Below are 17,455 nucleotides of genomic sequence, written 5' to 3'. Positions count from 1 at the left end.
AGCAATACAACATAAGTACTCACTGTCTTTCCATACTTGCTATTTCCTGGTTATCTTCTTTAACCTATAAAAAATGAATAACAAACGTTTCAACATGGGGAATAAATTCAAAGACAAAAAAGAGAGAAACAATCTAAAAGATGCACAAAACCAAATGATTAAGTCAGTTATGTTAGGAATGAAGGCTCAGCCTGCCAAAGATCTGCTTGGAAATCATTTTTCTACACTGGTTGCTCTGCTGAATTATCATTTAGTGGTGTCATCATTTCAGCTACCTCCCAGTACTTTTCTTCTTTCCCAATACGTATTTTAAACTTTAATGCTCTGCAACACTTACTCACATGAATACTTCTTATGCATGCAAACAGCTTCATTTAAATTAATCAGACTATTTATGTTAGTAGGAATTACTCACATCAGAAAAGGTTGCAAGACCGGGTCCTTAATGAATAAGACAGCTCATCTTTCCCAAACTTTTTTGTCTTGAGATAGAAAGATATTAAAGAAAATGAATCCAATTTCCCCACCCCTGAGTGCTCCCTTTCCATCCTGACCTGCCCTCTAAACTGGTGTGAAAGTAACTAGAACAAGAGCTGCCTCTGAGAGTTTTACATTAGCTGAGAGCTCCACCCCCCAAGATAATTCTTAATCCAGGTTCCAGCCCCTTTGTGTTGCTCAAAGAGCAAAAAGGGCCAGAATCAAGACAGAGAATCCAGCCCAGTATTTTAACATTTTCATTCTTTAAAAAACACTGAATTAAAAAAGCCTTGTCAACAGAAGATGTAATAATCATTTTGTTTTCCTGCCTGTTTCAGTAATCTCTCTCTTTCTTCCTGTGGAGATCCCATACTCTTGTCCTCAGCAATCATTTGATCCCGATGTTCCTCGAGCCCATGAAGTTTTTCATACAGCTGCACTGCCTCTTGTTTTACCTGGGAATGTACTATTTCCTGAGTATAACAAACAAACAAACAAACAAACACTTACTGATTAGACACATTTCCAGTAGAAGAAATTGTTGCAGTGCTTGTATTTTTATTTAGCAAAGTTCACATAGTTCATAAAACAAGTTTATTTGGCAACTGTAAAGTGAAGTCTGTACAAAGGACCACCCATATAATCTAGCTGTCTAGGATCTTGCCCTTAAGCACAGTATCTGAGCATCTCAGTGCTATCTGGGTGCTTTATTAGGCTATGTCTTGCTATGAGGGTCTACCCTAATGGAGCTCCAAATTTACCAAGTACATTTCTGCTCCTTCTTTGCTGGAAGATAATCTCTGTTAAGGAACCTTTATGGGGGAAGGGGCAGAAAGGCCTTGCATAGTCAAGACATTTTCACTATGATATCAAGCCACATGCACACATCAAAAGATCTAATATTTGAAGGGGTTGTCAAAATATCTGTGCCACTGACCTGTGAAAGTAAGAGAAGAGGAAATTACTTCACTGTAACTGTTGTTTTCTGAGGATATATACTACATCATATCCACACTTTTGGGTGTATGTTCCTCTGTGAGACCAATGCAGGCAATCTTCAACTTCAGTGGATTAAACCTATTGGTTTGTGTGTGTGTAGCACAACCCCTGTTATGGAATTTAGGCCAGTTCTTTCAAAGTAGGAGGTGAAGTCACTGACGCACATATTAAAGAAGACGGAGTCATAAGGAGAAATTGCAAACCTCTCAACTGTCTGGGGAGAAGAGTTTGTGAGTGATCTGATGTATATATTCAGAGAAAAATTAAAAGTAATTCTCTGATTTCTAATGTCACAAAAGAATACATCTGACACTGTTAAGGGTAACTGAAAAATAGAGTTTAGAAAGGAAACTTCACCATAGCTATATGAGTTTGCTATCCTGAATGCTAGAATGTCTAGTGGTAAAATATGTTCTGTTTTCTTTCTGAGGAGCAAATCCAAGGCAGTGGAAAACATGGAGGAAAGCCACAGGCCTACAGCACACTTAAGTGACAGCACAGTATATATTCACCATGGGAAAAATTTTAGCTCATGCTAGAGAGTACAAGCAAGCCCCTGCATGCTACGTAAGTGTTATGTTGCCTCTGCAGGGATTGGAGTGGGACAAATTACCATGCATGATGACCTTCAGTGGAGCACCGATACTAGATCAAAATAAGTGACTGTGGAGAGGATCATTGATTTGGGCTCATATGTTGGGGTTTGGAAGGACTGCATCTGGTGTTCCAGCACATAGGCTAGAAAAGTGGCCACAGGAGGACAGTGTTACAGCCCTGATCTTGCTTGTTGATGGAATTCTATTCTCCCGGATGTTTGTTTGGATCCACTCGAAAAAATAATTACTCTATTAGCATAAAAAGAGAGTGACTTTCTTAATACTTTCAAAAATGCTAGTTTACATCTATGATATAATCACTGAGCTATATTTCACATGTATGATATACTAGCTGTGAAATATAGTTATCGGATTACCTGACACCTAGCAAAAATAAGTTATAAATCATAATTGGTGGGGTTTGGGTTTTGATAAAAATAAAATTATACAAATTAATGGCCTGAGTCCGCACCACTAAAATAGATGCGAGCTTTGCCCTTATCTTCAATGGGTGCAGGATCAAGCCGTTAAAGAGTTACAGATAAAAATATACTGTGATTACTTTGTTGATGTAGGATTTTTTTTTTGCATTTACAAATATAAATAGATCAGTTATTTATTTTCATACATACAGCTCCTAGAGTGTCTTCCTTTATATTTAGTCCATCCAACTCCTGCTGTTGAGCATCTAATTCCTAAAGAAAACAAGCATGAATAGTTTAGGTAACAATTACCACTGGAGGAGGATTTACTTCCCTATTCTACACATTTTCTACTTGCAAATGCTGTAGAACATTTAGTTGTTTGTTAGGTATATACGTGAATAGGTTAAGACCCCTTCCTCTAAAAAGCTCCAGGCAGAGCTTCACTGACTTTGCAGTACTGGAATCTTTGTGAATAAGCTTCATATCATTGTTACTTGTATTTTGGCTATACTTATGAACCATTGTCCCCTTTCGTCAAATTTTTTTTGGAAGGGAAAGTGTCCATTGAAAAAATAGTATATATTTTAAAAATATCCTCATCTCTTTTGTTAAACTTTAGATAACTGAAACTGAAAGAATTTTAAAAATCTAAGTTTAATTTTTGCAGTCATTTTCATTTATGTAAATATCAGGCACTTATTGTAGTGGATAAGGAATTAGAAATCTTGAGTTTTGCTCTCAGCTCTATCATTGACTTGCAATGTGATCTTGGGCAGGTCACTTAGGTCTGGATCCTGCATAGTTTATAACTGTTCTTAATTTTACTCATGTGCTTAAAGTTAAGTATCTAACTGTTTGCAGGATCAGAGCCTTAACCTCTACACCTTTATATCCCCTATCTATAAATGAGAATAATGATGGAGGAGAATGAGGATGATTTATCCTTTGTAAACCACGTTAATATCTACAGGTGGAAAGTGCTAAGTATTATTTTGTTTCTAGTCAATTTCATTTTCTGATTGTCATGCACTAGCACAAAGTTGAAATGTTGGGGATAATGCTTGTTTCCTTTTAAATTAATCAGATCTTAAATTCTTCAGTATTCCAAACTATACAGTGGAAATTATGGAGCTAATTTCACATACATCTTAAACAAATAATATGACAAAACCCACCTGCAACAGTTTTTCATTTGTAGCCTTCATCTCCATGTATTTAGCTTGATTTTCCTGAGACATATTTTTTATTATGTCATCAGCTACTTGTTTTTCACGCTCAATATCTTCTTCCACTGCTTGAATTAACTTTTCTTTACTGTAACAACAGAGGAAAGTAAGAATATTTTTGTAACTTGTTCTAGGTACTACTTATACTTTTTATTTATAAAACAAAGATGTTCATTCCATGCTTTGTACCCCCTGAAACAATCTAATTTCACACAAAAAATATACAACTAACTTCTTTCCCCAGAATAAAATAAATATGTTCCAGCCGATAAAAATAAGTGCACCATTACTGTAGATTTTTTGCTTGAAATACAGTATATATGATACACATTGTATAACACTGGACTTGATTCTTCTGTCCTTACACAAGTTTAACTCACTGAAATCAATGTGAATTTTGAACACAAAACAACTTTAGGATCAAACCTATCATAAAATAATTTTTTGAATGTTGACATATCATACAATGTTCCCTCTAAATAAAGAGGGATTATATGACAGATTTAAACTACTACTAGAGATAGTTGCTTCAATTACATCACTATTATATACAAATTAGCAAACTAAAAGATGAGGCTTGCAAACCATAAATTTTCATTTAAAAATGTGCACATCTGTAAAGATCTGAAGATTTTACTTATCTGATGACTAAATTCCACTTACAAAATAAACCTCTTCTCTAAGTTTCTTTAATTGACCACAACTCATCCTTTGTGTAAGCAATATTTTAACTTGATTTCTCCTATGTAATCAGAAATTATGAGGCCTAAACATATCATTACCAGACTTCCTTATTGGCTGTAGATCCAAATAAACCTAAGTGACCATAAGAAATTGCTCAACCTAGTCAATCTTTTGCTAAGGAAGTTCTAGTCTTTTATTTATTTATTTTTAGCTACCTGCCTGTTCACTGAGTACAAAGGTTGAAAATAAAGTAAAGTGCTGTTGCAACACATCACTTCTTTTTAATGCCCAGGAAACACACAACTATACATATGCTCTCTCAGAAAAAAACAGAAAGAAGGTAAGATACTTTATAGAATTTTTTTACGAAACCAACTTTATATCTTAAGTGTGTGGGAAAATACTTTGTTTATATAATTTGGCTGTCAGACTGGAAATAGCTCATACATTACATACGTTTGGGTTCCTCAATCAATATGAACCCTTCACAAGCCAAGCTACTGCGTTATGCTTTATTAGAAGATTAACAAACAACCTTAGTCTTTTGGAAAGGAAAGATTTTCTGATTTTACAAACTACATTTCTTCCCAATTTATTCTTGAAAACTGCATATTTTATTGTTTTCAACTAATATAGGAAGTGTAAAGGAACACATCCCTATGAAATGAAAAATCCTAAAAAGCCATTTATAAAACATTTTCAAAGAAAGCACCTATGGGCTCAGATCATAGGAGAATGTCAAGATATTAATTATGTGCTGCCAGTCTGAGTTTTTTGCAAAAAGACTAATATAAAAAAAATCTATTTTCCAATAGATCATCCTTCAAATAGTATATGTTGAATTTTTTTAATAATCCTTTATCTTTCTGCTCTTATGTTGATGTTTATATGGGTCTTTTCATTGCAAAAGAAACTGACTGACTATAAAAGGAAAATTTTTAGACAGAAATGGATTTATTGAGTTTACAGTGTCCCTTTAATTCAGATGTACTGAACAACTTTGATAATTTTCATCATTTAGCAACTTGCAAAGATTTGTTTCCCCTTTTCAAATTGCAATAGTATTCTGAGTCAGGATTGCTTTAATAGCCTGCCCTCCCTAGGTGTGGGGATAAACCCACAAATCTCAGGTATGCTGCAGTGATGGACGACAGGGAATGGATCACTGGATGATTACCTGTTCTGTTCAGTCCCTCTGAAGCATCTCGCATTGGCCACTGTCGGAAGACAGGATACTGGGCTAGACGGCCCTTTGGTCTGACCTAGTATGCCATTCTTATAATAACTGAAAGTTTCTATACAGCAGTGGTTCTCAACCAGGAGGTCCGGGGCCTCCTGCGGGGCTGTGAGCAGGTTTTAGGGGATCCACCAAGTATAACCAACGTTCGACTCATTAGGGCAGAAAGCCAAAGCCCTGCTGCACAAGACTGTAGCCCAGGGCCCTGAGCCCCACCACCTGGGGCTGAAGCTGAAGCCTAAGCAACTTAGCTTCGCGGGGGGTCCCTGTTGTGTGTGGCCCCAGGCAATTGCCCTGCTTGCTACCCCCTAACGCCGGCCCTGGCTTTTATATGCAGAAAAACAGTTGTGGCATAGTTGGGATGTGGAGTTTTTATAGCATGTTGTGAGGCCTCAGAAAGAAAATGGTTGAGAACCCTTGCTATAGAGCATGTGGAGTGAATCTAGTAGATGTACATTTCCAACAACAGTGGAGATACTCAACTGGCTAGAGCAATCCCCATCTTCCTAAGGGGACAGATTGAAGGAGGCAGACAAGCAACTAGCTAGGTTGGGTCAGCAGCCCACACCTGTAAAAGAGATCATAAGTACTATTTGAGATAAAGAGCTATAAGCCAATGTGCCCAGCAAACATGTTTGCCAATGGCTAGGCCTGCTATCACCGTACGAGATTGGCTAAGGCTTCTTTTAACTAGCTTGGAGAATAATTGAGACGTAGCTTTAAGAAAGAATTTTGATCCTGAAAAGTCTCTTGGGGTATGTTTAACCTGCATCTGGCAGCGAATCTTCCAGCTCCGGTCCACTGACCATTGTGCTAAAAATAACTTTGTAGACATTAAAATCATAGAATCATAGGACTGGAAGGGACCTCTTATTCATCTATTTTCTAAGGTAAAGCATTCCACTGTTTTCAATCTCTCTTCATATGAGTTTTTCCATGCCTCTTAACATACTCATCACCCTTTTCTCAACTCCCTTTAATTCTGCAATATCTTTTTAGATGGGGGTAACCAGTACCATACACAGTATTCCAGATAAGGCTACATCATTATTTATATCAAGGCATTATAATATTATCCATATTCATGATCACATTCTTTATGCATCCTAACATTTTGTTTGCTTTTTTGACCGCAGTTGCACGTTGACCAGAGGTCTTCACTGAGCCATCCACAGTTGACTCTAGGTCCTTTTTCAGAGTTTATACAGTTAACATAGAAGAACCCTGTAAGGGGTCTTGAGTTTTTAACTTTTTCTCCTCCACTGTGCATTACCTTACACTTACCAACATTGTAATTCAGGTGCAGTTGTGTTTCCCATTCACCTAGCTTGGTTAAGTCTCTCTGAAGTACTCATACAGTCATCTTTGGTCTTGACTAACCTAAATAACTTTATGTCATCTGCAGACTTTGCTACCTTGCTGCTCACTCCCCTTTTCCTGCCCATTTATAAATATATTAAACAGAGGACCTGCTGTGAATCTTTAACCAGGATGGGTATTGGCCATTTCATCCTGCTCTTTGTTTTCTGTCTCCTAGCTAGCTTTTGACCCATGACTACACTTAGGGTTTTTTAACAGCCTCTTGTGTGGGACCATGTCAAAGACCTTTTGAAAGTCTAAATAAATTATCTCATCTGATCCTCCTTTATCCACAACTGTACTAACAAGTTTGAAGACTGTGAATAGTTAGTGAGACACATTTTCCTTTTGCAGAAACCATGCCGGTTACACCCCATTATATCATGACCTTCCAGATGTTTTATTATTCTATTTTTAATTATTGTTTCAACCTGTTTGCCAGGTAGAGATGTAAGGTTTACTGGTCTTTAATTAACCTGATCACTCCTAGTGCCTATTTAGTCCCTAAATTTGCACTGCATATGTCTGAAGGAGCCTAGATTCAACTTCCTTAAGGGGTGATAAAGTAAATTTTTCCAAACTCTGGTTTTCCTGCCAAATCCTATTTCTCCATCTCTGGTGATTTTGCCTCACAGGATTTTTGCCTTTCTTGAAAATCCAAAGATGCTGCATGCATGTATCCTTTAATACAGCTTACATGGTTTGCATTCACTTTTACTTTATTACTTGATGGGTTGGCTATATCTTGCCAATCAACCCTGATTCAAAGGAGCAGATGGACCAGGTGTCATTTGCACAATTTCTGAGGTAGGTTAATCTTAAAATGAATAGCCTCTGTAAGGAAAGCACTCATGATTTCCAATAGATAGTGTGCATCCCTGTTCAAAGACCCCAACACAGCATGTTGAGCACCATGGTTACCTAGCTCCAAAGCACAGATGAATAGGTCGGTGCATAGGGGGCTATCCTATGATACGAATAATAGACAGCTTATGAGTTCCATTGACTGTGCTGGTCACCACATATACTGATCGACTGCACAAAAGCTTCCTGGTTGGTTTCAGGTTTGGCTCAATTCAATAAAAGCTGCAGCTATTTTGGCTAAAATGCATCTCTCTCTCCAATTAGAGTCTTATTTAGGCTCTTGGCAATATTTATGTAAGAAAAACAGTAAGTTATGATGAAACATTTGTTTCAACTATAAATCAACACTTTTGTTTACATTACTAAAACCATCTTCACCAGGAGCATGCCTTTAAACTACTAATATAGCAATTTAAATTTTGGCCCTAACATGCAAAAATATTCTCTCTTCTAGATTTTGAACATGAAAATCCCTTGGCTAATGATCTGGATTGGAGCACTATTTTCCAATCCAGTCACGACTGACTGCAATATTACTTCTCTTTCTGTAAGTTTTATAACCATATAAACGAATCTGTTTAATTTTTGCTCATTTTTGTAGAAGATCCATAGAAATTACAGGAGATGCCTTGTAGATCAAAGACATTATGTATTTTAACAATGGTCCCATCTTCAACCACCTCAATACCTTATGGTGTATATATACAAAGCCTATATATAGCTATAGCTGGAGAGAGAGAGAGAGAGATTCAACAACCTGCAGGTGGAAGCATGTAGAAATGGAATAAACAACATGGCTTTCTTTTAATTGCACAATAACCCAATGCAAATCATTATGACAAGGCTGCACTTTTAAATTTATTGAATTGCAAACATGTTTGATATGTTTATGTTTTCAGATCTTGATCCAAAACCCACTGACGTCAAAGGTCTTTTCCCTGACTTCATTCAGTTTTGGAGCAAGCTCAAAAAAGCTGCTGGGCACCCTCAAATACCACTCAAGCCAAGAGTGTTGATGGAGTTCAGCACTTCACAAAGTCAGCCCTACAGCTTTTGAAAACAATAATAGTAATAAGAGAATAGAATTTGATTTTTCACCTCACTCTTTCCAAAGAAAATTTTAATTGAATCACTTCCTCCTTCTTGTAGTTATATTTTGGGTGTCATGATGGACAGTCAGGTGATTAAACTGCTGTTACATTGATTACTCTGCTTACATTAAGGACGTGACTCACCGCCTACATGTCTAGAACTAACTTTGCTATTTATCTTTTGCACTAATCTGTGTGAGAGGAAATTACACATACACACATGACAAATCCACCATCTTGTAAAAATAAAACAGGTCTCAGTGTACTCATCGGTATGCAGAATAAAATCAGTACAGTAGGCTCTCAGAGCTGACTTCAGGTAGGTTAGTTTCAACCCAGAAAACCAAATTAGTTTAAGTGTCTTGGTTGCAATAAAGATTTAATCTTTAGTGAACTCAATCTTTCTCCAAAAGGTCTGTCTGAAAATCTTATTAAAATAAATATCTTTACATATGGAACAAAAAATAAAGAGAAACCAAAAATGAGTTAATTCTCAAACTCTTGCCCCCTTCCTTTCATTTAGTCACTACACCTTTCTTCAGGGATCTTCTGGTTATGTAGGAAGGCAGTTCTTTTTATACTCAGCCCCCTTCCCATCAGGCCTGGCCAAAACTTCACATTACATTCCTAATTGCTCTTGGTCATTAATTCCCAGCTTTACCCCTCACCACATAGGGGAGTTTCGCCTCCATGTCTTGGAATTCCACACTCCAAAATTGCTACACTTACAGGGGGATTGGTGCGTGGTGATCGATGCATCGTCGGTCAATTTAGCGGGTCTAGTGAAGATCCGCTAAATCGACCACAGATCGCTCTCCTGTCGACTCCTGTACGCCATCGGATCGAGAAGAGTAAGAGGAGCAGAGAGAAGAGCATCTCCCATTGACACTGCATAGTGTGGACCCCACGGGAAATAGATCTAAGCTACGTCGACTTGAGTTATGCTATTAATGTAACTCATATTGCATAGCTTAGATCGACTTTTCCCTGTAGTGTAGACAAGGCCTGAGATGATTTCCACCACCTCAGTATATCCCACAAGTATATTTTTAAGAAAAATCAGGAATAGGATAGTACGGGCCCAGGACAGCTTTCCTTTTGGACCTCAAAGAGTTGGTACACTTGGTTACAAGGTTTTTTTGCACTGCAGGTGCTTGTCACTGTTTCTCTCTCCACCAACAACCCTCCTTACTAGAAAATAATTTGTAATTTTCTATGTTTATATTGTTTTTCTCTTTCCCTTCAACAGGTCACTTGTGAGGAATCTGCAAAGAATTACTCTTCTATCCCTACCTCCCTAAGTAAAAATGTTACTAAACTGTATCTTAGCAATAACAACATTACTTTAAATGATACTGACAAAAAGGTTCTGCAGCTATTTATTAACTTAAGGGAACTCTATCTGAATGAAAATGCCATTACTGTGCTACATAATAATACCTTCTCCAATCTGTCAAAACTCACAATTCTAGATATTAGTAGTAATTATATCAGTACAATTGAACAGGCTGCATTTAAAGGCCTAAATCAACTATCCATATTGTATCTAAATCATAATAAAATATCCCAGTTGGATTCTGACACAATTGCATCACTAAAAAACCTGATGATTTTGAGTCTACAGGACAATTTGTTGAAGTACTTCGATGTAAAAGCATCATTTAAACTGATTACCTTAAATGGAAATCCATGGAATTGTTCCTGTGGCCTGCTCAGTTTACAGAAATGGTTGAATACCTCAAATGTGACACTGGGTAAGTTTTGACAACAGCAGCATTCAGGACATTACAGTATTTACAAAAGTAATCCCTCTGCAGTGTTTGTTTCTCTCCAATCAACCGGCATTATTTTTGTCTTACCTGGTTGCACCTCATCCAGCTTGCCCTCATGTATAAAATATGATTTAATACTGTTAATTAATAATGAACCACACTTATATATCACAATATCTCACAGTGCAGCACAGACCCTATAAATATAATCTTTCATTACCATTTTATTATTCATACTTTCAGAACGTGAAAATGACACTCTGTGTGCATATCCAGATGTCTGGAACAAATCTTCTATCAAGACAGCACCTATCCAAAAAGCTGATTGTGACTCAAGAAGAGGTTCTATAGCAATCACTACACCTTCCACATCTGCCATTTTAACATCCTCTCTCAACTCTTCAAACAACAATATTAGGAGCAATGCATCACATCCAGGTGATGTATTGATGTTTCATTTTAATACTTCATAATAGCACTGTCCAATACTAGTGCTATGGGACATTTCTCCAAATAAGTTAGGGATATGGGGATTGCTGTGCTTCTAGGCAGGGGCGGCTCTAGCTTTTTGGCCGCCCCAAGCAGTCATGCGCGGGAGGCGCCCCGGAGCCGCGGGAGCAGCGGACCTCCCGCGGGCATGACTGCAGAGGGACCGCTGGTCCCGCGTGGCTCGGCTGGACCTCCCGCGGCTGTGGACGGTTCGCGGGTCCGGCGGCTCCGCTTGAGCTGCCGCAGTCATGCCTGCGGGAGGTCCAGTCGTCCCGGGACTCCGGTGGACCTCCCGCAGGCATGACTGCTGCAGGACCGCCGACCCAGCCCGCTGCCCCCCGCGGCCACAGGGGACGCCCCCTAGATGTTGCCGCCCTAGGCACCAGCTTGTTTTGCTGGTGCCTAGAGCCGCCCCTGCTTCTAGGCACAGAAATATTGTGTTCACATTATATGGAATTTATGTTATGTTTAACTTTATCAGGAGCTCAAAACTGACCTGAATTAGAACTCCATTATGGAATATTGTAAAATAATATCTATAAACTAATGATGTGAGAAGAATATTTGAGGTTCAAATAACCATCTGAGTGTTTGTATTTTAAATGAACTACAATCAAGCCACCCAGTTAAACCGCCCACAATCTTCTATGCCTGAAACAGGCTCCTTCCTATTTTTAGTTTTCTTCTTGGTATGTAAACAAGGTCCACTGATTTACTTACCCATACCCTTCCCCCTAACCTCTGATGTGTTCAGTGGGAGGGCACCATGACTGTTCCCCACCCTACCCCTATTGGAAACATGAAGGAGTATTTACACCACTTTCTTCACCATTGGTGTCCCATTTTGAACCACCTCCACCCCCTACTTGATCCCCTTCCTCTCCCTTTTGACCCACAATTTATTCTCTACTTCATCCTCCAGCCAAATGATTCTGCTCCCCTGCATTTTTCCACTCAGAGTAGCAGCTCCACTTCCTGCTCCTGAGACTCTCTCTCCTCTGCACAAAGAGACCAATAGGACCGAAGTGGGAGAAAGGGATGGCAATCTCTGGATCGTTTTATACCTAGGAGGCCAGCACAGCCACAAAATCCCTTAGGATGCAGCAGCTGCCATAATTCCCTGGACACTAGCCAGCACTGTGAACACACAGGGTAGATTTGCAAATAAAGATTCTTGGCAGCTATGATCTGTTGGGATTTTCATCATAAAGGAAATATATCTAGAGAGATGTGCAAAATGAAAGAAAATTAAAAAGTGACTATCTGGATGTAGATGTTCTAGAGGGCAACCATGTCAGCTTGAAGCTTGAAAATGAAAGTCAATTACACGTTCTATTGTCCTATTCCAGGGATGAATCTAAAGTTCACTTAAAATCTGAATAATGATTTGTGGAATGTGCCCAGAACATTTCAACAGACCTTCAGCCCTAAAAAGAAGTTACTTGTTTAAACTTGGCCACACAGCACATTCTGAGTATCTAGAGGGTGAAAATATGGACTTAGGTACCCGCACGTAAAAAGTTTGTTCTCCGTGCACAGATTTTGGTTGCCCAAATCTTACTATTCCATTAATGCTGTACAAAGAGTCTCAAGAATTCTTCTATCACTTTGTTTCCATGAGTCCCTTATTGGGCCATGAAGCAATTAATATCATAGTTCTTTTGGGTATTATGCAAGGAGCTGGTTATTTTGGTTTAAGATATTTAATTTAATGTGATTTTACTTTCTTTTGTATTCTTTAAGGTTCTCCACCTCTCGGCAAAACTTGGGTCTTTCTGCTGGGTGTTCTGGTGTTTGTCCTAAGCACTTCACTACTGATTTTTATTGTCATAAAATGCCCACTTTGGTACCTCTACTTGATCAGCTACAATCACCGACAGCTGAAAGAATATGAACCAGAAATGTATGATAATGAATTCGCAACTGATCTGAGCACTTCTCCATCAATATCAAACACCAACGAGCAAGATTCCATTACAGTATTTGAACAAACTCATACATTTATACTTGACGAGGATGGATTTATTGAGGACAAATACATAGACGACCCTGAATTAACTGAAGAGGTCTAAATTCTTATATAATGGATGATAATTTGGTTTTTCAATAGCTGATTATATAGGGTTAATCCATTCAAAATCTTGTATATAAATATTTCTACTATAGATAGAACTCAAAGCTCTCAATCTCTCTCTTTTGGACAAATGTGTGGCACATGTATTAACTGTAGAGGTAAGAAATCTGGTGATGTGCATCTATTACCACAGTAACAAATATTTCAAAGTACATAAGCATATACTCCATATATCTGTCATTTAAATCTCACTGTTTGATTATAATGGGGTAAAATAACACCTAATTCTTCTATAGTATTTTCATCAGTAGATCTCAAAACACTTTACAAAGGTAGCATCATTACCCCTGTTTTACAGTCAGGAACCGAGGAACAGAATGGGGGAGTGACATGCCCATGTCACCCAGGAGGCCACTGGCAGAAGTGGGAATTGAACCCAGGGGTCTCCTGAGTCTCAATTCAACGCACTATCCAATAGGCAAAACTAAAAGCATTGATTAGAGCACTTGGGATTTTCCAGCTAAGCCAAACTCAAGTTTTCTTTATTCATAAACAAAAAGTATTTGTTTGAGTAAGCAAAACAAAAATGCTGTCTCACCTCCACCATTTAAATGCATCCAAGGACATATTATCATAATTATAAACCAACCACCTTTTTGTCTAATGCCACTGTTGCCTGATGTCTTTTTTGTTAACATTATGAATATTTGAAAACTGCCAATGCAGTACATATTTTTAGCAACTTAAAGAAAACACTGAGACATTTCTGTTTTTAAACTGCAGGTAGATGAATCTCTTCAAGATTTTCAAATATTCTTAAAATCAGGTTGTTGAGATATAGGAAAACATAATTTTATTTAAGGAATAATTTATGGTAAATGAGAAAATAGACATTTGTTTTTAATATTAGAAGAAAAATGTATTTCACATTATTTCACAAAAGTGTTTATAAAATACAGTGGATAGCAAAATGCTCCATTTTTCATAATTTTTTATTAAACTTTTAAAGTCACAAGACCTTTGCATTGTATAAAAAACAAGATTTGAAACATTAATGACCCAAATCTGTCCTCAAATAGACCCACTGGAATAAATGCTATTGATTTAGGCATGTATGAGGACAGAATTGGCACCAACTGTAAAAACAAACACACTACAAAAACTTGTGGTGTATTTATAAAACAGTTAGCAGGTATGTGGTCATTTTTAGTGTATTTAGAAATCACTAAATAACTCATTTTAATTGTGTTATGATAGCTATGATAACATTTGTTTGTTTCAGTCAGGAAGTCAGACTAACTATAAGCAATCTCGAAGAAACAAAAAGCTGTCAAAGAACAAAGTGTTTGTTTTTAAAGGAGACATTGATTCTTACATAATGTTCTTTTAAATAGCTTCACTTTTGTTGTACTGAATGACATATTTAATTGCAATATTTAATGAAACAAGATGCAGTAGTGACAGTATAGCCTGTACGATTATTGACCTGATAATTTCTGATTGGCTAGAGAACAAACCCATTATGTGTTTCAGCTAATTAGAAATCAACTTCTTTAATAAAATGCATTGAAACAATATTTTAAATGTACTTTAGGACTATGCTGTACTTTAAAAAGTTGACTGAGTGACTGAAGTTTTAGTTCTTACAAACTTTATTCAGTAATGCTTGTAGAGCATACATTCACCTCTTAGGCAATATTTTTCTGAGTTAAAAATCCCCCAATCAATCAGATCACTTCTTCAGTCTTACCCATTTTAATAAGCTATTTTATGCTAAAATTCAATTTTCTGATATTTGATGTACTTACGCTTGTCTCTCTGTAAAAATTATATCAATACTCTGAGCTTCCCGGTCATTTTGAGTTTTTAGCTGTTAAAAAAAAAAAATCAATAATCAGTGAGTAACAGTTTTTTGCATGAAAGGATACTTGACACTAATGAAAATATAAATACTATCCATTCATCCAAGGTTATACACACATTTGAATGAACGAGAGGAATGGAAGACCAGAATGGAGACGGGAAGGAATAGTAGTGTCTTCCTACCCCAAAGGCCTATCTGATGCTGCAGAGATGGATTCTGTAACTGTAATTCCCATTGGAAGCCTGCATTTGAATGGGAGCTGTAATCACAGAAACTGCATATCAGTGTTTTTATTAATAATCAGGATGGATCACTTGGGGTAAAAATATTCTCAGTGGCGTCTCAGGCTGCTGGAAGCCTCTTTTCAAAGAAAAGTTCCTTCTGACTATGAACACAGTGAGCACTGGCACAGTTTTGGTGCCTGGAGGAACCCTCCAGCAAACTTATGAAATTAAGAAAGAACTTCAAGGGAAAGCACAGCTGATATGTATTTGCTTCTGAACATACCATAGGCCCATTAATGCACTATTGCTTTGGAGTCACTTGAAGGGTAGAGCGTGGAGGAGAATGAAGAAAAACTCAAAAGCCTGGGGAATTTATTAGGAAGACTGGTGCATGTAGTCAGCCTCTCAGCTGATTAGTTTTCTGTGCCTTCCACCCAAATAATGTGTGATATATGTGAATATTGGTACCTTGGGTTGGGAGACATACCACTCTTATCTTAAATAGAGAAATATCATGGGCTTTGAGGATGATTCTAAGAGCAATTTTGTCACTGACCAACACAGATGCCCCAGCATTAGGGTCAAAACAGCTGGATGAAAAGGTTTAGTCAGTCTTTCAATAATTGTAGCTCTACAGATGTTGATTTAGGATGTCAACCACAGTATTTTAACACAATGAATCTGGGATGCCAGGATACCACATTTAATATCCCATGCAGTGTTTTCAGGGTATACTCGAGATCTAAATTTTAGACATGCGCTTCCTTGGGAAGCAAAAAAAAGAACTGGATTCACTGAAAACATATAAGAAATACCTTGATGAGTTTTTTATAACAGAAACTTTTCATCTATTTAATTTTTTTAAAACTATCAATCCTGTTTCTGGAAAACAATTATAAAGTGTTTGCTAAACTTTGAGACAGAAGAGAGTTTTATGCTGTCACAATTCTATTACTAAGGCCTCAGTCCTCCAAACACTTACACGTGTGCTTAACACAATACACACAGGCAGTCATGTGGGTCTCAACCCTGCAAACTCTTACATACTTAGTTTTACTCACCTGAATAATCTCATTACAGTCATTAGACTGTTTAGGTGAACAAAAGCATGCAAATGCACAAACATTTGAAGTATTGAAGTTGTAATGCAGATATATATTTTTATTGTAAATGCTATATTAACATGGCAAATCCTTAAACTCTTACCATATTATAATCGCTCATCACTTCTTCCATATCTGTATTGGTGTTAAGTTTATCCACTAACTGAAACAAGAAAGAAGCTCAGACAGTTAATGCTCTGTTCTTTTTAATCACATTAAAGAAACATACAAGAAGTTGGAAAACTCTTAAATCACTCTTTGAAAATGTTACGAAAGAGGTGACTGATATAGTATTGCAAACAAAAATCTGAAATTAGAAATTTTAATATACTACATGTAAGCTTCATATTTCATAATTCTTACAAGTTCTATATAACTGTATAGAAAATTAATAATAAATAACATTAATATTACAGAAGCGGTATTGATTTCTCACATCCAAAGCAAAGTTGATTACTTATAATATCAGTACATTTTTTTTTTTAAATACTCTCCTTGGTTTCCCTCTCCTTCTTACAAGCCTCAAAATATTTTTCTCTCTCAACTGATTTTGCCCTTTCCTACGGACATATAGAAAGAAAGGCTAATTTTCAACTCCACTTCAAATTTGAAACAAAATGTATCTGTCCAATTAGCTTAAATTTCTTAAAAACTTAACAATGGCTACGAACACACTTCAAAATAGTGCTTGTTAGTTAGGCAACTACTACTGCACAACCAATAGAAAACACTGTTTTTATGATTTTATGCAAGCATAGGTTATTCTTTGGGATTTTTTAAAACAGTAAACTGGAGCATTAAACAATATAAAGTTCCTCAAAACACATCCTCTTTGTCCACACAGATCAGCTCTAAGAACTGCGGTCTTAGAATATAGAAGGCATTCTACATCACATTGAAATTATTTTAAAGTAACTAACATTTCAGGTCTAGGCAACTTGACAGAATCCTTTTAAAGTCACACTATTGTG

The 17,455-nt window shown here is 37.1% G+C and overlaps 2 protein-coding genes across 9 annotated transcripts in view; one reads left to right on the top strand and one right to left on the bottom strand.

Annotated features, from left to right (window-relative positions):
• The window catches only part of LRRC19 (leucine rich repeat containing 19), a 34,581-nt gene extending 21,290 nt beyond the window's left edge, over window positions 1–13,291 (top strand). For 2 of the 4 annotated variants that reach the window (XM_039543087.1, XM_039543088.1), the window contains 6 exons: window positions 1,907–2,043; window positions 4,619–4,747; window positions 8,322–8,414; window positions 10,208–10,712; window positions 10,974–11,168; window positions 12,963–13,291. In XM_039543087.1, coding sequence (XP_039399021.1) covers window positions 1,990–2,043; window positions 4,619–4,747; window positions 8,322–8,414; window positions 10,208–10,712; window positions 10,974–11,168; window positions 12,963–13,291 — 1,305 coding nt within the window. In that variant the 5' untranslated portion in view covers window positions 1,907–1,989. The remainder of the gene's footprint in view (window positions 1–1,906; window positions 2,044–4,618; window positions 4,748–8,321; window positions 8,415–10,207; window positions 10,713–10,973; window positions 11,169–12,962) is intronic. The other 2 variants (XM_039543089.1, XM_039543090.1) reach the window with 2 other exon arrangements.
• The window catches only part of IFT74 (intraflagellar transport 74), a 62,166-nt gene that overhangs the window by 30,147 nt on the left and 14,564 nt on the right, over window positions 1–17,455 (bottom strand). For all 5 annotated transcript variants that reach the window (XM_039543083.1, XM_039543085.1, XM_039543082.1 and 2 more), the window contains 6 exons: window positions 16,588–16,647; window positions 15,102–15,163; window positions 3,673–3,811; window positions 2,705–2,767; window positions 807–950; window positions 24–64 (listed from right to left, as the gene is read on the bottom strand). In XM_039543083.1, the coding sequence (XP_039399017.1) occupies window positions 24–64; window positions 807–950; window positions 2,705–2,767; window positions 3,673–3,811; window positions 15,102–15,163; window positions 16,588–16,647 (509 nt within the window). The remainder of the gene's footprint in view (window positions 1–23; window positions 65–806; window positions 951–2,704; window positions 2,768–3,672; window positions 3,812–15,101; window positions 15,164–16,587; window positions 16,648–17,455) is intronic.

This window comes from Mauremys reevesii, linkage group 6 (assembly GCF_016161935.1).
Source record: "Mauremys reevesii isolate NIE-2019 linkage group 6, ASM1616193v1, whole genome shotgun sequence".
Taxonomy (NCBI): Eukaryota; Metazoa; Chordata; order Testudines; family Geoemydidae; genus Mauremys; species Mauremys reevesii.
The sequence above is the reverse complement of the archived record's forward strand: the minus strand, read 5'-3'. Positions and strand labels throughout refer to the sequence as shown.